The sequence below is a fragment of the Canis aureus genome, chromosome 4, assembly GCF_053574225.1.
Source record: "Canis aureus isolate CA01 chromosome 4, VMU_Caureus_v.1.0, whole genome shotgun sequence".
NCBI classification, from domain to species: domain Eukaryota; kingdom Metazoa; phylum Chordata; class Mammalia; order Carnivora; family Canidae; genus Canis; species Canis aureus.
Window position 1 is genome coordinate 60320461 of NC_135614.1, and position 22414 is coordinate 60342874.

General features: G+C 41.5%; 2 protein-coding genes and 1 long non-coding RNA gene across 6 annotated transcripts in view; 2 read left to right on the top strand and 1 right to left on the bottom strand.

Moving 5' to 3' along the window:
• The window catches only part of DCTN4 (dynactin subunit 4), a 29486-nt gene extending 25077 nt beyond the window's left edge, over nucleotides 1–4409 (top strand). For all 3 annotated transcript variants that reach the window (XM_077895867.1, XM_077895868.1, XM_077895869.1), the window contains one exon: nucleotides 1792–4409. In XM_077895867.1, coding sequence (XP_077751993.1) covers nucleotides 1792–2005 — 214 coding nt within the window. In that variant the 3' untranslated portion in view covers nucleotides 2006–4409. The remainder of the gene's footprint in view (nucleotides 1–1791) is intronic.
• On the bottom strand, nucleotides 97–12419 carry LOC144312806 (uncharacterized). The gene is made up of 2 exons (XR_013378436.1): nucleotides 11993–12419; nucleotides 97–301 (listed from the first exon to the last, which is right to left on the bottom strand). It is a non-coding gene; the product is annotated as an uncharacterized LOC144312806 (long non-coding RNA).
• Nucleotides 12141–21791, top strand: RBM22 (RNA binding motif protein 22). 2 transcript variants are annotated; one of them, XM_077895870.1, is made up of 11 exons: nucleotides 12141–12335; nucleotides 12779–12832; nucleotides 13775–13804; nucleotides 14402–14534; nucleotides 15781–15881; nucleotides 15981–16153; nucleotides 16994–17194; nucleotides 18368–18532; nucleotides 19263–19351; nucleotides 19561–19692; nucleotides 20680–21791. In XM_077895870.1, exons 1-11 carry the CDS (start codon nucleotides 12282–12284, stop codon nucleotides 20808–20810), a joined length of 1263 nt encoding a protein of 420 aa, XP_077751996.1. In that variant the 5' UTR covers nucleotides 12141–12281; the 3' UTR covers nucleotides 20811–21791. The 2 variants fall into 2 exon arrangements, with proteins under 2 accessions (XP_077751996.1, XP_077751997.1); XM_077895871.1 differs by lacking the exon at nucleotides 12779–12832 and having other exon boundaries at nucleotides 12143–12335.
• The last annotated feature ends 623 nt before the right edge of the window (nucleotides 21792–22414 follow it).

Here is a 22414-nt window from a genome sequence, read left to right on the forward strand (position 1 = left end):
ATTGGATTTGTCTATTTATCCCTCCCCACCTGCCCTTCAAGAATAGATTTTACTCTCTCATACTTAGTAACTGAGAAGTAAAAAACCAAACCATTCCTGGGATGAGGAGTACATCAGTCAGGATCCAGTCTAAAACTGCAGCAGGTACTGCCCCTTCCTGGGTGAGGAAGCATTGCTGGAGTGATGCCTGCCAGAGAACCACACACAAATAGGAAGCTTGTAGGCAGGAGCAAGCTCTTTCCCCTCCAGGTTTCTAGTCTCCTTCAGAGCCCTCCATTTGACAGGGAGCCAGCCTGCAAAGCTGAAAGATGAACAGCAGAGTCCTGTGTCACAAAGCAAGATTGTTTTTAGCAGATGTAGGTAGGGGGGCACCAAAATCTGCATTTTTTTCTTTAAAAAAGCTTCCCAGATACAGTGATTAGGAAATTATGCAAGAAAGACACTAATTTTTTCCTTTTCACTCTTTTTAACTGAGTTTTTTATTTTTTAAATGAATCGGACAAATTAGGGGTTTATTTATTTACCAGAGCACAAAATGCATTGAGTTAATATAATACAAAGTGCATTCTCTGTAATCTTTGCTTTATGTGTGTCCTTAAATGACATTAATTCAGTATATAAATTTGTTAAACCAAAGTCAGCTGTTGGAAAGATCATCTGAGATATCAAATTCTAGTCAGATTACATGACAGATTAATAAAAAATTGAATTATACTTCATATTGCACTTTTAGGACTTTCAGATATTTGGAAATTAATACTATATAATACTTTGTAAATGTTTAAATCCAGTAACTTAGAGTATCATTGAATAGTAGATCAAATTATGTTTCATTGCCCTTTGACTTTTTGTTTGAAGTTATTAAAGCACAAACTTCAAGTGCATGCCAGAGATAATCAGATTGGAAATCTTAAATAAAGAGATTATTATTCTATTCTAAAAATTTCTTTTTTTTTTTTAAGTTTTTTTATTTATGTATTCATGAGAGACACGGGGGGCAGGGCGGAGGGCAGAGCACAGAGACATAGGCAGAGAAGCAGGCTTCCTGCAAGGAGCCCAATGTGGGACTTGATCCCAGACCCCAGGATCACGCCCTGAGCCAAAGGCAGATGCTCAACCACTGAGCCACTCAAGCATCCCTATTCTAAAAATTTCTAATTTACAGAGCTTATTTATAAAAACACTAATTTTATGGTGTTCCAGAAATTCCTTTAAAGCTCTGAGTTAATATCAGTCTGTATCCGTTAGAAATATTACCACATGCACACAAACATAAACGTAAAGGGATATTCACAGCACCATTGTTTATAACAGGAAAATTGGCAATAACATCAGTATATACCAATTACAGTAAATCTATAATAGAGTACTATGTGGCCATTAAGTAGAATGGAGACAATCTATATATACCAGTATGAAAAGGTGTTTGTGATAAACTGAGTGGAAAAAAAACAAGTTAATAGAATAGTGTGTCCCTTTTAAGTTGGTTAAAAAAGCAGAAAAGTGTAAAAGCTCATAGAAAAATATCTGGTAGGTTAAGAACCAAAGTATTTGTAGTTTTTCTCTATGTGCTAAAGGGGAAAATAAGGGAAGACTTACTTTTTCCCATTTGAATTTTTTAGGACTATATTTTACTTTTGTAATATTAAAAAGATAGATTGACATTTTGCTGAAAGAATTCTTTGCTATAAAATGGGATGGTGGCCTTAACTTGTCATCAGATAAAATGTAAATCCTGGTGGCTTGGCTGACTTGTGACCTGCCTAATACTATATGTTTTTTTTTCCATAGCATTATAGCCTTCAGAAAGGCCAACAAAGTGGGTATTTTCATCAAAGTGACCCCACAACGTGAGGAGGGTGAAGTGACCGTGTGCTTTAAGATGAAGCATGATTTTAAAAACCTGGCAGCCCCCATCCGCCCCATTGAAGAAAGTGACCAGGGCACAGAAGTCATCTGGCTCACCCAGCATGTGGAACTCAGCTTGGGTCCGCTTCTTCCTTAAAAGGTGCCACTGGTGGGGCAGATCCCAAAGGACATTATCACCACGAGCCCACGTTAAAATGTGGAAGCCGCTGCTTCATTAAGCCTTGTTTGTAACAATGTACCCATGCACTACTGAATCCTATTCCTAGGAGGGTGGGGACATAGGCAAGGCATGGGGAACACAAGCTAACTGCTGTTCCTCTTGCTCTGACTTCTGTTAATACCAGTAAATCTGTCTCCCTCACTGAACCCTGCACGTCAAATAACAACAGCATTGTTCCCTCCCCAAAAAGGGAGATGGCTGTTCTTTGGAGTGGCATTGGATTTACCACCTGAAAAATTCTGACCATGTCTCCCAGTCTGATCTCAAAAAGGATCACAATCTCACAGATAAAATGTTAAATAATAACTGAAAGGTAGACCTTCTCTTAATGAGCCAGCATTGGTCCCAGTGTACCAACCGCTATCTGCATTCCATTTAGTTATAATCTCACAGTCCTAATGTATCCCTTCACTCGCTGCCATGCCTCCCATCTTGCTGAGGTTTCCATTTGACAGAATAGAATTGTCATACTGTCTTAATTTTGTGGTGTTTGGAAAAACCTGTGAGATTCTTAAGGCACTTTCATTTGCTTTCTTCTGAGAGAATACAGGATGCTTATGTATCAGGTGCTCTTAAAATTTCTTTCTCTTTAGAGTATGGAACTTATTCAAGCAATCACATGTCATGTCAAAGGGGTGGAAAATTCCATTCATTTTAAATGTTACCACAATATCCAGGGGTTAACGCTGACATCCGGAGGCAGCCCTTTTGTGTCTTACTCCCTCCTCCTCCCCTTTGCTCTGCCTCTTTAATTCAATAAGTTGTTCTAAATACTTGACACCTGGAAAGAGCCCAAAGAAAACTTGGTAGACAAGTTCACTTCTGGAATGCAAAAAACATTTTAAAGGTTAGATTTTTAGCATGATCCGAACTAATGTCTTTCCATTGATTTGAAGGGGAAAATAGCAATTACAATGTCTTGAATCCCAAATTGGATATTAAGATAAAGAAACTTTCCCCTTACTGAGTTTAAGACTTATATCATATGATATGTTGAATAAGGCCATTTTGATTGTAAACCATAAAGTAGTTCCGCTAGTCCCCCAGAATACTTGCCTGACAGCACATATGCTGTTTCCTTTTGGTATCCGGCAGTTGGCTTGTAACCTTAATTTCTGTGATATTTTCTAAAATGAGACTTGACCAAGCAGACCACCAGCTGCACCACATTTTCCGTAAATGTATTGTTAGCAAGCAGCCAACACATTTTTGGGGAAAAGAGAAATTTCCTGTTTATCCTGTTTTTGTTTTTTTTTTTTTTTTAAGTTCAAGCTTTTAATTTAAAAAAAAATTAAGATATATAGTAATCTAGAATACATTAGCTCCCTCTGGAAAGTAAAAATATTTAGGAAGCCTTTGAAAGACACTAAATTGTATTCAAAAGGTCAAGCTAACTTTATGAAACAATGTTCCACAGAGTAATATATATGCTGCAATATAAGAAAAAAATACACGTATTTCTAATATTATGACAATAATAAGTAAGGTTTAGCCTGTTAGGAGTTGGGGTAGGAGACTGTAATGACAAATTTGCAGTCTATAGAAATAGTTTAACTTTTTGTGACCCCACAGAGTGTCAGTTTTTATTTCACTACCTGCTAGAGCCTACTCGGAAGCCATTCCTCCAGATTTGCCGGTGGAGGACTCAAACGTCAAAGTAGAGAATAGAATGGCTTCCTGTGTTTACACATTTGCGTACTACACACAGTTGTATATTGTGCATTTATGGCATGTAGCTAGTACTCATTCCCAGAAATAATAATGTTGAAGTAATCAGTCTCATCACCCCCATGTGACACAGAAACACAAAAATACTTTTGATCATAGAAGTTTTTTTCTTCAGAAGCCAAATTAATTTGAAGTATAACAGAGCCATTGTTTTAATGTTTCCTCAAGATAGTTTTCAGTGCAACCAGTATTCTGTGTATTAGTATACATAAATTATGGTTCAACACCTGCAGCTGGTGAATTCGGAATTTTATTTGTTGCTTTTTTATATTAGATCAGGTGCAAGATTGTCAGTGCATAGACAGTGCCCACCACTGCAGACGAATGAGATGTCATTAGCACTAGAAACTACAGTTTTGGAAACATAAAGCTAAGTTAACTTGTATTTGTGGTTTGATTAGCCCATTAAGGTTTTGTTCAAAGTGCTTATAGGTATAATGAGCCAAGTAAATGTCATGCATATTTGTGAAGAAACATCCTTTTTGGTCCCTTTTGAGAATGAGAGGCACTTCCTTGATCTTTATGAATTACAGGTTCCTGTTTTGCCTTATAGCTTAACTTAATGTAGTGAAATAAAGCAGACAAAGCTTGAGTGTGTCTTTCATTTGCATTCAGGAGGGCTGATTGGAACAGCATGGCTCAGAGTCAGAAGACTGGCTTGGAGTGAAGAGAATTAGTATGTCAGTGGGGCATGCTCCCTCTTCCATTTCTTAAATGAACTAAGCTGAAACCTCATATAGTTAGTTCAATATAACAGAGATGATACTTGGGCTCCTTATATTCTCAGAACTAGTATATAAATGTTCTGTTAGGTTTCTATCAGCTTTTATCCTGCGACATTGCTCCCAAAGATATATTTTCAGGTATCTATAGTGGCCCACCTCTGATAGGTAGCCACTCCTCCACCTTCACCTGTACTCCTGTAACTCTTCTTTCCCTCTTATCGTAGATGAACTGTTCATGCCCCTGTCTAAAGCCAGACCCACCACTTAGTGCAGTCGGTCTCATCCTGTCACCTGTTCAAGGATGTTACTTCAGCAATTCTTCCTCCACTCTCCTGCATTGTTTCCATCACCATGCTAGGATTTCTTTTATCTTAGAAACTCACCTCGTACCCCTCTTCAGCTGCTACTCCATTTCTCTACTCCCTTTACAGCAAAACTCCTTCAAAAACCTTGAGTACCTCTCCTCCTGTTCTTACCCGAACTGCTTCCACTTAGGCTGCCACCCCAGCACATCACCAAAATTGCTTATGTCAAGTTCTCCAACAATCCACACTGTTAAATGCATGGCTGATTCACAATCCATATCTGCTTAATCTTTCAGTAGCATCTGGCAGCTGATCTCTCACCCACCTTGAAAATCTTTCTTGACTTGGTTTCAGAACACAAAGCCTCCTGGTTTTGCTTCTACCTTACTGGCAAGCTTTTCTTCCATAAGGAATGTGCCAAGTATTTCTTACTCTTTTCTCTCTGCTCACTCTTAGTGATCTGTTTTCAGACTATCTATTAAATTTACATACTGGGGCACCTGGGTGGCTCAGTGGGTTAAGCATCTGACTCTTGATTTCAGCTAAGGTCATGATCTCAGGATCATTGAGATCAAGCCCCATGTGAGGTCATGCCTAGCACAGAGCCTATTTAAGATTCTCCCTCTCCCCCTGCCATTCCCCGTGAGCGTGCTCGCTCTCTTTCTCTCATCTATCTATCATCTATCTATCTATCTATCTATCTATCTATCTATCTATCATCTACCAACTTTAGAATAGTCTCTGAAAGTTCAAAACCACAGTGGATTTTCTCTTACTACATCTGCTTCTCCTGCATTCATCCCTAACTAAATGGAACTGTATCCTTTCAGTTGCTCACAACAAAAACCTTGGCATCAACCTTGACTCTTTACATGCCACATGCAGTAAGTCAGCAAATCGTATCAGCTCCATCTTCAAACTATGACCACTTCACACACTCCACCATTACTATCCTGGACCAGATCACCATAGGCTCTGTAGACCTTGAGGTTATTGCAGTAGCATCCAGACTGGTCTGACCTAACCCCACCCTTTACTCCGTGTTCAACACAGCAGCCAGAATGAATAAGGCATTTTTCCACTTCAAACTCTTAGGCTTTTTAGCTTGCCCAAGAGCAAAACAAATACAGACTCCTTTTAATGGCTAATGAGGTCCTACATGAAATGAACCCACCCCCTACCATCGCTGCCTCCCTGAATTCATCTGTTATTTCCCCATGCTTTGTCCACTCCAGCCATACAAGTCTCTGCTGTTCCTGAGTCTCCTTGGCAGGCATCTTCTCAAGGCCTTTGCACTGGATGTTCCATCTGCTTAGAAAGCTCTTCTCCCAGATACCTGTATAACTCACTCCCTCATCACAATCAGGCTTATGCTGAAAGATTTCCTTCTTAGGCTTTCCCTGACCACCTTGTTTAATGGTGTGAAAACTGTCTTCCCTAAGCACATTCCCTATTCCCCTTGGCTGCATTCTTTTTTTGCATAGCACTAAACACCAGCATAATATATTCTTTACTTTTTGACACATCACACTAGAACACAAACTCTATAGTGCAGGGATTTTGTCTTTGTTGTTTTTTAGCTTCTATAGCTGCAGAGAATAGAATACCTGACAAATAGTAGGCACCTAATGTTTGTTGAATAATGCCACCCTTTCCCTTATGTATATGTCTCTTGATCTTTTAGCTTTATTTTTTTAGTACACATAAGCCTCTTGTCATAAGCGAAATATCTCACTTGCCTTGAGCTTTCTTGTTCTACTGTTTTTTTCTACCCAGAATACTCTTCCTTCTCTCTGCACCTTCTCCAGAACTATTTCTCTGCTGTCTTCCCATTTTTCCCTTACTCTCATCTAGAAATGATCTTGATCTACAGCACTGTTATCTCTCCAGGGCATTTCCCTTTTCCTTTATGGGGTTTTGTATGTGTGCAGCCCAGTTACTGGATTGCAGACTCATTCAGAGATAAATTTGAGCCCCTTTATCATGTGCCTCCCCTTTATTCCATTGAAAAAGCAGCCATGGGGAATCCCTGGGTGGCTCAGCAGTTTAGCGCCTGCCTTTGGACCAGGGCTTGATCCTGAAGTCCCGGGATGGAGTCCCACATCGGGCTCCCTGTGTGGAGCCTGCTTCTCCCTCTGCCTGTGTCTCTGCCTCTGCCTCTTTCTCTGTGTCTCTGTGTCTCTCATGAATAAATAAAATATTTTAAAAATTATAAAAAATATTAAAAAAGAGAAAGCAGCCAGCACAAACTAAAAAAAACTCAGCTGAGTCGCTTGATGCTCAATGGCAATACTTTATCCTCATTTTCTGGCAATCAGGGACATTTATAGAGAAATATATAATGACTTTAAGTATGAAATGCAAGTAACATTAAATAATATGGAATCTACCATATTTTTTTTAAAGATTTTATTTATTCATTCACAAGAGACACAGAGAGGCAGGCAGAGGCACAGGCAGAAGGAGAAGCAGGCTCCATGCAGGGAGCCCCATGTGGGACTCGATCCAGGGACCATGGGATCACGCCCTGAGCCGAAGGCAGATGCTTAACCGCTGAGCCACCCAGGCGTCCTGGAATATACCATATTATTGAAAAAATAAAAAATGGCCCCTTTGTTAAAAAAAAAAAAAAGTATCAATACCCATGTTTGTAACATCTAACACTCTTTTTGAAACCTAAGTTTCTAGTTCAGAGCTTTTGGCAGACAAAGTAGCTACTTGCTAAAAAAAATACTGTTCATTTTCACTGTACTTGTTTTTAAGGCTACATCTAAACATGTGATACTAATTTCCCATTTATAGAAGTGACAAAAATTTTCCTCTTAAGCTGTATTTCAAAATGAGGTCACTCAGGAGTTCCAAGACTCCTGCCTGTGATGTAGGTATCTGGAAAGAGTGTCACCCCCTGCTCAAAAAGAAAAGGTGGATAGATGATAAAATCACAAATTTTATTGGATCAGAGAGCTGATATTGCAAAGCAACAAAGTAGCCTGAATTTCAAGGAGAGACAGAAACACAGACTGCGCTCTCCTGTAGCAGAGCAGCACAGCACGGGAAGAAGTGTGGACCATGATACGAATAGGTAAGAGAAAATCAACGAAAATCTTAAAGAATGGTTAAAAAGGCCAAATTTAGGCTAACATGACAGCATAAAATCCCTGGGAGCCTAAGACATTAGGAGCTTGCATGCACTCATAAGCTCTTTTCAAAACCTCCAGCGGGTATTCATGAGAAAGACCTACAAGGAGGGGAGGATCCTGGAGCTCCTCAGAGTGTCCTTGGTTTGGAGGCATGCAGGAGAGGTCTGCTGCTACTATAGGAAAGCCAGGAGAGGGTGGGGAGATGGGGTAACTGGGTGACGGGCACTGAGGAGGGCACCTGATGGGATGAGCACTGGGTGTTACACTATATATTGGCAAATTGAATTTAAATTTCTAAAAATTAAAAAATAAATTTCTAAAAAAAAAAAAAAAAAAAAGCAAAGGCAGGGAGCTTGCCTCCTCCTGCCTAGGCTCTTCCCTCATAAGGAGGAAAAAGGCCTAAACTACTAGGGGAGGAACAGAAAGTTGAGTCTTCCAAGGGCACAGGGGCCTGGTAAGAAAAATCCTCTACTCTTGGGGGAAAGGAACAAGATTTAGTCCTGAGCTCCAGGATTTTATACCAACCAAAACCATTAAAGTTGTACCACTGCAGGAAGGACTGGAAACTCTCCCCTACAAGGCCAGCCACAAACACAAGTCATGGTTTGGCTACCACAGACAGGAGGGCAAGAATGTTGAGGGAAAAAAACCATTCCCAAGGCCTGGCCACAAAGGACCTACTAAAGAATGAAGTTGAACCAGAACAAAGAACCCCCAACCTATTCCCAACTACCAGCCTAGCAAGGAGCTAATAACAACAGCAGCTGGGGGATATGCAAGGCCATAGAGACTTACCACTATGGTACAGGTGTGCCAGGCAGCTAAAAGCTAAGGATGAAATATGAACACTTGAGAAAAGTTTTTTAGCCCCATCCTAAAGCACAAAATAAGGCTAGAGGAAATGAAATCTGTAATGCACTGAAGGCAACCTTAGCAACAATAAAACCCAAACCCAGCTCAATTTCTAACTGGATTGACCAAATCCTAAATAGCCTAACAGATCTCTGCATTTCCAAGCATTAATACTATCTGCTTCAGTCTACTGTTACACAAGCAATGACTGGTATTTAATAAAAAATTTGAGTTACGGACAAGCCAGAAAAACTCATTTTTCATAGACAATAAGACCATATACAGATATGACCTAGATGTTGGAACTATCAGACAGGGACTTAAACTATTAACATGTTGAAAAATCTACTTGAAAATAGGGATAATATATATGAACATTTCAGCAGAGAGGCAGAAACTATAAAAAAGGGACAAATTGAAAAAAAAAAAAACAGGATCAGAGATGAAGACTATCCTCTATGAGCTCATGAGTAGGCTTGTCATAGCTGAGGAAATAATCAGGAAACTTAGAGAAAGGTCAATAGAAATGATCCAAACTGAACACCCTGCAAAAATAGTGAAACAACACCATATTCAAGATCTATGGAACAATATCTGATATGTATAATTGGAGTCCCAGATGGAGAAGAAACTAGACAGAAGAGTATTTAAAGAAATGATGTCTAAGTTTGCAAAACAGGGGCTCCTGGGTGTCTCAAGTCAGAAAAGCATGCAACTCCTGATCTTGGAGTCGTGAATTGAGCCCCAGGTTGGGTGCAGAAATTACTCAAAGATTTTAAAAACTTAAAAGAATTTGCAAAACCTAACAAAAGATAACAAACCATAGGGGCACCTGGCTGGCTCAGTCAGCAGCGCCTGCAACTCTTGATCTTGGGGTCCTGGGTTCAAACTCCAGGCTGGGCATAAAGTTTACTTGAAAATAAAAAATGAAAAAGGGGTGCCTAGATGGCTCAGTTGAAGCATCTGACTCTTCTGCTCAGGTCTTGATCTCAGGGTTGTGAGACTGCGCTCTGCATCAGGATCCACTGGGCATGAAGCCTGCTTAAGATTCTCTCTCCCTCTACCCGTCCTCCTACTAAGAAAAAAATAAATCGTTTTAAAAAAGATAACATAGATTCAAGAAGGCAACATAAATCCAAGAACTTTCTCATACAGGAAACATATACTTACCATATGATCAAGTAATCCCACTCCTTGGTATTTACAAATGAAACGTATGGCCATACAACAGCATGAATGTGAATGTTTATAATGGCTTTATTTATAATCATTGAAATCTGGAACAACTCAAATGTTTGTCAACTGGCATATGGATTTTTTAACCTCCCTGGTACAACCAAACATTAAAATTTTCAGCAATATAAAATTAACATGTCAGGAAACCAATGTTGGCGAGGATGTGGAGAAAGGGGAACACTCGTACATTTTTGGTGGGAATACAGTCTGGTGCAGCCACTCTGGAAAACAGTTTGGAAGTTCCTCAAAAAGTTGAAAATAGAGCTACCCTACAACCCAGTAATTGCACTACTAGGTATTTACCCCAAAGACACAAATGTAGTGATCCAAAGGGGCACCTGCATCCCGATGTTTATAGCAGCAAAGTCCACAGCAACCAAACTATGGAGAGAGCCCAGATGTCCATTGACAGATGAAAAGATAAGGTGTGGTATACATACGCAATGGAATACTACTCAGCCATCAAAAAATAAAATATTGCCATTTGCAACCATATGGATGGAACGAGAAGATGTTATGCTAAGTGAAATAAGAATTGGAGAAAGAATTATACGATATCATGTGGAAGTTAAGAAAACAGGATCATAGGGAAAGGGAGAAAAAAAATCAGACATGACGAAATCAGGGAGATGAACCATAAGAGACTCTTAATCATAGGAAACAAAGTGAGGGGTGCAGGGGTCTGGGGGAGGAATGGGGTAACTGGGTGATGGGCATTAAGGAGGGCACGTGATGTAATGAGCACTGGGTGTTATATAGGACTGATGAATCACTGCTACCTCGAAACTAATAACATTATATGTTAATTAACTGAGTTTAAATTTAAAAATAAAAATTCTCAGCAATAGGAAGGAACAAGTTACTGATACATGTAACAATATGGACGAATCTCAAATACAATATTGGAAGAAAAGACGCCAGACTCAAAAAGCTATATAGGATTCCACTCATGATATTCTGGAAACAGCAAAACTACAGGAACAGGACAAATCAGTGGTTGCCGGGACTGCGTTGTGGGGAGAGAGGAATTTACTTGGTCACAAAGGAACTTTTGGGGGTGATGGAACCATTCACGATTTGTAGTGAATGTATGTAAAAATTCATAACTATATACCAAGGTAAACTTACTGTTCATAAATTATACCTTAAAACTGATTTTTTAAAAAATGTGATGACTTAAACATATTAGGTAGTTTGATAACAGCGTGTTAAAATTATGGACATGGTACAGAATGCTTGAATTCATAAAAATATTGGCAATGCAGTAATGAGTCGTTCAAAAAATGGTGTGACAACGGACGTGTTGATCCAGAAGGCCCTTTTTAATTTCATAAGGTCAGAAAAGAGTACTGTTGTCTTTGGGTCTGTGGTTCCACCCTTAGCTACACCACCAGAAGCGCTAGTTACTTAATCTCTCTAAACTCCAGGTTTCCTTTTCTATAAAAGAGGAACAATCATACTTGCCTAGAGGGTAGCGGTTGCCAGATAAAATGCAGGACATCCAGTTAAGTTAGACTGGACTTTCAGATGCCCGAGTCGTTTTTAGTATGAATGTGTCCCAAACATATTTGTTGGCTGTTTATCTGAACTTCAACTTCAACTGGACGTTTGTGCTTCTGCTTGGTGAAGCTGGCAACCTCACCGAGAAGTTCTTGTGACAATTAAGAGATGGCACAGCAAGCCGGGGGCCCAGGGCTGGGCATGGTAAGCGCTCCGTGGGAGCTAACGCTGTTCTATTATTTTTGAAATGTTTTATTGGAGTTCAATTTGCCAACATACAGCATAACACCCAGTGCTCATCCCGCCCAGTGCGCCCCCCCCAGTCACCCCCACCCCCCGCCCACCTCCCCTTCCACCACCCCTTGTTCGTTTCCCAGAGTTAAGTGTCTGTTTTAATCCCAGCCCCTCATTCCTTACTTGTTCCTTTATTTTTTTCGCTCAACTTTAAAATAAACCAATTGTACTGGCGGCTCTTCTCCCCAGGCAGCGACCAACTCGAAGCAAGCATCAGGGTACCACCCACCCGCACTCCCAACCGGTAAGAAATTCCGGGTGACGTCATGACGCACAAGCGCCGCCCCCCAAGGGCGCCCGAGACGCGTAAATAAGACGTCAGCGGGCCGGGAGCCAGCCTCGGGGCCTGCCGGGATTGTGGCGGTCCCCTCTCCCCACTCGGAAGCCGCCGCTGCCTCCAGACGCTCTCAAGATGGCGACCTCTCTGGGTTCCAACACCTACAACAGGCAGAACTGGGAGGATGCGGTGAGTACGCTCGCCCGAGGAGGACAGAGAGAGGCGGCGGAGCCAGGCCTCCTTCGGGCAGGCTGGGCCGCGGCTGGCGAGCGGCCGAGGGAATGCGGGGACGGAGCCAGCGCTGCGGCCTAGCTCGCACGGAGCGGGCGGCTGGAGGGCGGCCCTCCTCCGCCGGCCGGGAGGGACGGGGCTTCGCGGGTCCGGGACCGGGACCGGCTCGCTCCCCATCCTCGCCCTCTCCACTCATTTCGAGCTGGTCTCTTCTCGCGCCGCCTGCCGGAAGTGCAGGCCGCGCCCCCTCCTGCGGCGGGGCCCGCGCTGGACCTCGGGTTCCTGCCCTGCCCTGACCCCCGCCCCGCTCCTCGCCTCCCCTCCCCCCGTGCCCACGAGTGTGGCTGAGACGGCAGGGTCTTCGGGGCCTGGCTCTCAACCACATTTCCCATTTTCACCAGGACTTCCCCATTCTGTGCCAGACGTGTCTAGGAGAAAACCCATATATCCGAATGGTGAGTGATCGCGCGTGAAACGGGAGTTCTCAGGTTCTGTCAGTGTTATGTATTGGCTCGCTGTCCAGTGAAATGCTTCTCGTAGCTACGCCAGAACAATGCGTTGCTCCTGTACTGACCTAGCCCAAAGCGTAGGACGGTTTGCAAAGGACTGTCGTGCTTACTATTCTGTCCCTGGAACTCAGCAGCAGCCCTGAGATGTAGGAGTCCTACTAGAACAGCGAATATTTGTTGAGCATTACCTAGCAGTTAGGTCTGTTAACCAGAGGCAGAGACAGCTCTGTCTCCTCAATATGGCAAGTAAGGAGTAGACCTTGGATTTAAATTCAGATATGCTGACTCCAGGAACCTTAGCAAGGTAGGAGGAGAACCAGGACTAGATAGTAGGTGTCCTGACTCCTAACCAGGTGTCTTTAGTCTCTATAGTGTAAGGTAACCACATCTTTATAGATGAGGGGAAAATAATCAGTAATTAACATCTAATGATTAGAATAGGGCTGTGTTGTGATGGATCCCAGAGGTCTTAATTGACCCTATACAGAGTATCTGCACAGGATGAGTCTATAGTAGTTACCTCTGACTAACCGTTGTACAACGGGATGGCCATAGCTACGTCCTCCGTGATTTGGGGACTGTGGAAACTGTTAGGAATTTAAATTCTTCGGGAGAGAACTTGGGAGCCAGAAATGAGCCTAATAATTGTGGCAGTGGAAAGATACACATTTACCTGGTATTAGGTCTGTAATATTCTTAGGAGATTATAATTCACAGTAGCTGGTTACAGTATATCTCCTCTCTGCCACCTCCAGTTGGCGGTCCCCCCACCTCGTTAGGATGCCAGGGATCTCCGGACACATTTCTTGGCGGTTATCTTTGACGAAGGAGCAGACGTCTAGTTTTTATCTTTCTGTAACTTGCTCTTTTCTGTTTTTTCTGTTTCAGACCAAAGAAAAGTATGGGAAAGAATGTAAAGTAAGTGTGTCTGTTAAAGAGTAATGATGTAATTTCATTTTCCAACTTGCTGGGCTTTGAGGTTCTCCAATAAAAATCAGCGCTACACAGACTATCATATGTCATTTATATACTCATTGACTGTTAACTGTTTAGTGTGAGAGATAGGGAAGTGAGCTCGGTAATATAAAGATTCTTAACCTAGTGTCTGTGGATGGACTTTGAACCCTCTTGAGATGATATACTGAGTGTTGTCTGACAATGCACATAAGGATTTTAGCAGAGGAAGAAGGTCATATCTGTCACAAGATTCTTAAAGGAGTATATGGTAACTCCTCATTGCCCCCCAAAAAGATGAATGGTCGTATTAGTGGTGGTTACCTCTAGTGTGGGGAGGACTTTGAATATTTCATTTCTGTACTAGTGAATTTTTTTAACTCTTGGGGAAGGGTGTTATAAATGGGATTGAAACACCAGATGGTGTTTAGACTACTTGATCACTAAGATCTTTTTTAAACCCTACATTCAAGGATCTTTTCTTTCAGCCTCTCATTGTTATAAAATCTCTTGTCCAGGTCAGCACCATTAACACTGTGTGGCTCTTACTTTGTTTTCCAGATCTGTGCCAGGCCGTTCACAGTGTTTCGCTGGTGCCCCGGGGTCCGCATGCGTTTCAAGAAAACTGAAGTGTGCCAAACCTGTAGTAAATTGAAGAATGTCTGCCAGACCTGCCTTTTGGACCTTGAGTACGGTATGTTTGCCCTGTCTCACAGATCTGAAAGCATGCAGATGCAGGTGCCGTGGATGACAGATCAGTCTTTTTGTTTCCTATTTCTCACCCCATCTCTGCTCTGACCCCACTTTGGAGTGTCCACTCTGCTCTCCTTTTCCTAGAAGAGGAGAATCATACTAGGCCATTCTAGAGCCCTTCTGAACAACAGGAGGAGCTTAAGGAAAAGTTGGGAATTCATCAGAACTGGCCCAAACCTCTCTCGTTTACATGCCTATAGCCAAAGTGAGGTAAAGGCACTGTTCATATAATAGGTAATTTCTTTTCCTTGGGCTTCTTTCAAGATCCAAAGCTCTTTCCCACAGTCCCTACCAGAAGCATAGCCAATTGTGTTAGGTTTTTGTCTCAACTGTGTTTTTAGGACTGATATACTATAACTGCTACTACTTAAGAGTAACTCCTTTTGAGGGTGATCTTTTTTGTTTTTTTAACTACAGGTGACATTTTGTTCATGAGAAAAATACTTTTTTTTTTTTTTTTTTTTTTATGATAGTCCCACAGAGAGAGAGAGAGAGAGAGAGGCAGAGACATAGGCAGAGGGAGAAGCAGGCTCCATGCACCGGGAGCCCAACGTGGGATTCGATCCTGGGTCTCCAGGATCGCGCCCTGGGCCAAAGGCAGGCGCTAAACCGCTGCGCCACCCAGGGATCCCGAGAAAAATACTTTTTCAACAAGAGTTTCTACTATACAATAAAAGGGAAAATATAAATTTATATATATGTTAAGGTCAGAAAGATTGCTGATTGGAGTCCTGATCACATATTGTGTAATATTATTTATATGTTTGTTAAAAGAAGTGTTCTGGTTCTGGAATACAGTGATTCATACATGCCTGTGACTATCCAGAGGATCTGTAAGACCCCTAAAAATAACTCACTTTTTACATTTATTTTAAATCTGTTCTAATAAAACCTAGGTACTTTATTAATTACAGGTCGAGTCTGACTGTAAGCAAATGTTGTTCATCTAAAATATGTTCTAAAACACTGATTTCAAATTTCATGACAGCTCAAGAATTTGGACAGTTTCATAGAACTCTCTATGGTAATTTTGATCTGATGGTAATGAAAATTTTGAAGCAAAATAAAGCCTCCAATACTTAGGAAGCTAGAGAAGGGAATAATGATGTTGTATTCCATGTGCAGGTTCAGTATGGATTTGTTTTAATGTTTGTTTGAGGGTTTTTTCCTCTTTTCTTTTGGACTAGGCCTGCCCATCCAGGTTCGTGATGCAGGATTGTCTTTTAAGGATGACATGCCAAAGTCAGATGTCAACAAAGAGTACTACACACAGAATATGGAGAGAGAAGTATGCTGCCACTTTCTTGATGTAATTTTATTTTTGGTAGAATCCTAGTGGATTGACAGTCTACATAATTTATCTTTTGAACTTGTCATCCCTCTATAGATTTCTAACTCTGATGGAACGCGACCAGTTGGCATGTTGGGGAAAGCTACATCCACCAGTGACATGCTGCTCAAGCTGGCCCGGACCACACCCTACTACAAGAGGAATCGACCCCACATTTGCTCCTTCTGGGTAAAAGGAGAATGTAAGAGAGGAGAGGAATGTCCATACAGGCAAGAGCTGAATTACATTTTCATTATTAGCTTTCAGATAATTAGTCATCTAAGAAATGGAAGCTAGCTTAAACTATTTCTGCTTCAAAATCTACAAGTTTATACAACTAGTGAGGTAGATTTCATGTCTTAGGGCTATTACATTTAGAAGACCTTGTTTAAATTGTTGTTCTTACTTGTAACGGGACTTTTAATTGTAACCAGGCTTTGGGAAACTAAGTTTGTTATGCCATATAATATAGATATTGACTCTAGAAGTTTCCACCTGAGAGGTAAGTCATCACTATCATAGTATAACTGGCTTGAATCTCAGTGCATAGTTGAAGTCCAGTAAAGGCCAGACCGCTAAAGGGTGTATGAGCATGTTTTAGTCAAGACTGCCAAGCATCTGGATTAGGAGTTCTTGACTTGGGGTTGGTTGACTCCACACCCACAGGGGGCGGGGGGCTTTTTTTCTGGGGCTGGTTTCTAGCTTTAATAAGACTCTCAGTGTAATGCAAGACCTCAGATACATTAAGAACCATTGACCTAGAGAAGGGTACCCATGTTTTTGGTTACTTTTTGTTTTAGAGCGGATTGTGCAAAAAGTATACTCTGGTAGGGAAACACTGTTACTCTGGATGGCCATTATTTAAATGGCTTTTAGGAGGCTGGCAAGTCTTTGTGTGATTATAGTGAATCCTTTAGTATTAGCTCTGTCATGATAATATGTTTTGGTAGGGTGGTGATTTCTAGTTCAAAAGGCATTTCTGAGCCTGTATATATAGCTACTGTTGGGTGATACCTGTAAATTATCTTCCTTTGTTGCACCTTCATGTGCTGTTCTTTCTTGAACCATAGACATGAAAAACCAACAGATCCAGATGACCCCCTTGCTGATCAGAACATTAAAGACCGATATTATGGTATCAATGACCCTGTGGCAGATAAGCTTCTAAAGCGAGCTTCCACAATGCCTCGTCTGGACCCGCCAGAGGACAAGACTATCACCACACTATATGTTGGTGGTCTGGGTGATACTATTACTGAGACCGATCTAAGGTTTGTAAAATTTTATGAGCTCTTTCTGCTTTTAACTGTCCGGGAATACTTTCTTGGCAAAAACACAGACAAGCATGATAATTCTGTGTAAAAAAAAATTTTTCTTTAGCCACTCTGAAGTTAGTATCATGCTGACTAGAATTTTTATAAAATTGTCCTTTCCAATGCCAGAGTAATGTTCATCGACAGTGGTTGCTTGGTCCTTGCATATGATAATAATTACATGAGATTCTTCTTCTTTTTTTTTTTTTTTTTAAGTGAGAGAGTACACAGCGGGGAGCAAGGAGATGCAAATGCAAGGCAGAGAGGGAGAGAGAAAATCTTAAACAGGCTCCATGCTGAGCATGGAGCCAACATATGGCTTAATCTCATAACCCTGAGATCGTGACCTGAGCCTAAATCAAGAGTCGGATGCTTAAGTGGGCATCCCAGGTATCCCTTGTGTGAAATTCTATTTGATCTAGTAGCTAATTAGAATTTTTAAAATAAGGCATATATCTCAGTATGATTATGTCAGAGAGAGAGAACTTGGCAATTATAAAACATGTTTTAAATTGTTGTCTTTTTAAAGAGATTTGTATTTGGTGTTATTTGTATTATCCTTGGCTTGTATTTTGCTTGGCTAGATGAGACATCTGGACAGATAGTGATAGGAATTACCTCTTGCAAAGAGATAAAATGAAGAATCTCCTATACGTGTATAACACGTCCTTGGTAGCCTTCTCCGTTAAATCTGGTCTAAGTGAGCTAGACTGGCAGATGTTTCTCTGCTCCTCCTCCTCCTCCCTTTTGCCATCATTGTCATTGTCGTTTTGCAACCTTAAATTTTTTTTTTTTTTTTAATGTTCTTGGCTCATGGGCCATGGGGGGCTGTGGTTTGCCAGATCCTTATATAGGGTTTAGGGTCCCAAAGGAACCTCCTGGAGCTCCCTTTTCTCCATGAGGAAAACCTCTGACATGTTTGTAAACCATTATTTACTCATTTTTCTTAATCTCCGTAAGTAGCACCCACGATACAGCAGGATATTGGAGGGACTAACCTGCAGATGATTAGACACATAACCATGGGGCCCCCTGCCTTGTAAATCAGTGGAAAAGTGATTAATCATCCATTGCAACCTCCTGGGAGAGTATCCCTAACTCTCCTGTTTCTCTGCCTTTTTACCCCTTCAGAAATCACTTCTACCAGTTTGGAGAAATCCGGACGATCACTGTTGTGCAAAGACAGCAGTGTGCGTTCATCCAGTTTGCCACGAGGCAGGCTGCAGAGGTGGCTGCGGAGAAGTCCTTTAATAAGTTGATTGTCAATGGCCGTAGACTCAACGTGAAATGGGGAAGGTGAGAATTAGACTATTTTAAAATAGCTTTACTGAGGTTTTTAAGAATGTGTTCCATTATCTGGGGACTAGTATGTTTTTGGTGAACAGGTTTAAGCCAGTAGGACCATTAAGAAGAGTATTTCATTTTCTAACACTTCAGTCCTGTGGACATTGGGAAGATCCTACTTGGAAAGTTTATTCAGGATTTTGATGTGGTAATCTACTCCTTTGAAGGTTTGTGTTTTTTGTGACTAGGTATTGTAGGCCAAGTGTGATACCGGGGTATAAAAGTGGATGTGATGCCTTAGACCTAGATTCGGCCCTCTAGAGGTTGTCCAATGGAGAAGAATAGGTTATTTAAGTTTGAAAGTGATGATTGCGTAAGAGACTCAGGTTGAAATGCCCTGAAGGTTCAAAGGGAGAACATGTTTCCAGCAGGAAGGAAATCACTGAGAACAGCAGTGCCCCTGACCATGCTTCTAGTGTGCCAAGTAATTAGCGCTATGCCAAACAACACAGAGGTAGCTTCTCATCTGTACAACATTTCCAGCAGATTTTGGATCTAGGTCTTTATGGCTTCAAAACATTTGCTTTTATCCACTCTGCACTGTGGCATTTATGGGGAAAGAGTGTTTGCCAAAGAGGAGGCAAGGAGCAAAGGATCTCCGCTTCCCTAAGAAATATGAGAAGCAGAGGTATGAGAGAAGGTGGGACCAAGTGTTGATGTCGTATGTGTCTGTGTCTTCTAGGTCCCAAGCAGCCAGAGGAAAAGAAAAAGAGAAGGATGGGACCACAGACTCTGGGATCAAGCTAGAGCCCGTTCCGGGACTGCCAGGAGGTGAGTGCAGACTTTCTGCCTACCCAGTAGCCTGCTGACATGGGATGCTCACACTGCCCTGATGTTCCTCAGTATGAAGGGAGACCAGCTAGGTCTCTGGTTCCTGCAACAGCCTTTCTCTCCCAGCAGGAGCCCAGGACTAACAGGAGGTAGAAACAGTGTTGCACAGTTGTCTCCCCTCTAACTGTTGGCTGTTTTCTGTTCTCCAGCTCTTCCTCCTCCTCCTGCAGCAGAAGAAGAAGCCTCTGCCAACTACTTCAACCTGCCCCCGAGTGGTCCTCCAGCTGTGGTGAACATTGCACTGCCACCTCCCCCTGGTATTGCCCCACCCCCACCCCCAGGTAACGTGCATCTTTCTTCTCAGTAAATAGGTCTAACTTAGCCCAGAAAAATCCTTGTGAGAGTCCTGTCTTCACACCTCATTATCGTGTCTAAATCCTTTGAGTTTGCCCCATAGAGGTATGCAAGTAAACCTGATTTGTTAGGATCCCTGATCTGTGATTTTTTTTTCCTGGCCTGCCAAGGTTATGTATACTCAGATATGGGAGTTACTATATTATAGTGATCTATATCATCAGTTTGTTCCCTGTTCTGAACTGAATCCTAAATGATGTCTTAAAGTGTCATTGCTCTAGGATATAAGATACAGGGTTTGTGCCAGGATGTAAATTTACTAAGAAAATCTTGTTCCAAAAATGTATCACATGAACTAAACAGTGTGCTTGGTTTCGTAATTAAGTTAAATTTTGGCTCAAGTTACATTTGGCTTTATCTTTGGGGGCAAGTAGGGGGCAGTAATAAACAGTTCAGGGATCAGCACAGTGTATCATGCTGCTCTAGAAGCTGTCCGTGACAATGTGAAGAGTGTAGGTAAATGACAAATAGCTAGTTCTCCTGTGGCAGAGTCCTCATCCTCTCTAACCAAGTCCTGGTTTCTGAACACCCTCCATTCTAGTATAAAGCATTGATATTGGTGGTGACAGGGTCTTGCCTCAGAGTGATTTCTTCCCCCTCCCAAATCCTGATTGAATCCTGTCCAGTAGGCATTGTGTGTTCCATAAACACCAAAGGCTCAGATGACACAGTATTGGATACCTTGCTTGAGTCCTGTGTGAGGACTTGTAGTCTGGTGTGAGGGGACAGGTTTCTCAAACCAAGGAAGTACTACAGGTAGATGTTCCTAAGCAAGTCTGGGAACTGATGTTTTTTTGAAGTCCCTTCTCATTTTGATTCATGTGTAGGTGCTTTTAACCATAGAAAGATTCAGAGGTTTGAAAGGTTGTCAAGGAAAGTGCAAGCCTAACAAATTTGTCCTCTCCCATCTGCAGGTTTTGGGCCACACATGTTCCACCCAATGGGACCACCCCCTCCTTTCATGAGGGCTCCAGGACCAATCCACTATCCTTCTCAGGACCCTCAGAGGATGGGAGCTCATGCTGGGAAACACAGCAGTCCCTAGCACATTATCACCACTCCGGGGCTTTACAGAAGAAAGGGCGCTTCAGAATCCCAGTACATGAATCTTGGAATAAATATATTTTTCCTTCCTTTGTAGTTTCCATGGTAGCTGAATGTGTTCAGATGTGGGCAGTCGGAGAAGGATAGCCATGCTTTCCTACACGTATTCCAAGGATTGATGGACCTCAAATAAGCTGCCATTAACACATCTGGTTACTACTCTAACATACTAATAAAACTTATCGCCTGTTCTCCTTATTTCTCTGGTGAACAAGCAACCGGGTGAATTGGAATGTCTAACTGAGTTACCATCCCAATTATATGTTCATTTTGTATCTTTTTTTTTGGGGGGGGGGGGGGAACTGACCTGCAGTAAAATCTTTTTGACCATTTTTATGTCCAGTGGGTATTTTTCCTTTTTATCATCTGAAAAAAGATTACTAGTACTAATCATTGTAGTGGCATGAGTGTGATTTAACACTTCAGAAGTCACATTCTCAAAAAGAGACAAGTAGAAGCCAGCACCCAGCACAGCCCAGATCTTTTCTTACCTCTCCTTTCCTCATTTATTACTAAAGGAATCTGGCGGATAGTTTTCTCTCTCTGCGCTACCAAAACAAGGCAAAAACAAAAAATGCTTTTTATTCCTGTCAATTGGATGGAAACACAAATGTCATGGAGCTGTGTATCATTGAAGGAATCTGGTGTCTGGGATGAAATTCTTTTTAAAGAGCTTCCTGTAAAACACGTGAACAAACTGTGAGACAAAAGGCATGGGCGCGTTTTGGAAGACTTGTGACCTGCAGCTGGGACTGTCACCTCCAGCATTCACCTTCATGTGTCTTCAGCCCCCGCTTCTGGGCAGGGGACTCTGTTTGGTCTTAGAATGTTTGGATATAACTGAATTGTAGTTGGTAAAAATAATTTGATGTTGTGTTGTGTTTTTTGTTCTTAAAAAATTAAAACGGGTCAATTTTCCAAACCTTGTCATAGGCTTATTTCTAGATTTTTGTTTTCTGTATCCTTTGGTAGCTCACCTGGAGGTCAGTAGAAGTTAGAAACCAGTACATTTTTGGCTTTAGGCTGTTTTGATTTTTATCTCTGTATCCATTCTACAATGGGAAGAAAGCCCAGGCCTTTTTATTAAGTACTTATGGTTGTGAGGCTGAAATAAGATAATGCACAGAGGGCACTCAATGCAGAGCCTGCCATGTGGTGGTTGATAAGTGGTAACTTTAAAAAGTCATTGCCATACTATACAAGTCATTTTAAAGGGAAACAAGCAAAAGTTATCTAAAAATCAACTTTTCCTGAAGCCAATTCCGTGTCATGTACCTAAAATGTCTATATATTTATGGGATGGACATAACTCATATAACCATTTTTAGCCTCTCTGGAGAACTTTTTTTTCCTCTAGAGCACTTCATCTTGAGCATCTTTTTGTTTTGTTTTTTGAGAGTTTGTTTTTTTTTTAAGATCTAAGAGTTAATTTAGAAGGACTTAGAAATTTTGATTTAATTTCTGTAGTACCAAATGTGAACTAATGAGGTTATTTCCAAGTGTTATGACACCATTTTGGGTAGGGTTGGGTTTGTTTTTGGCATA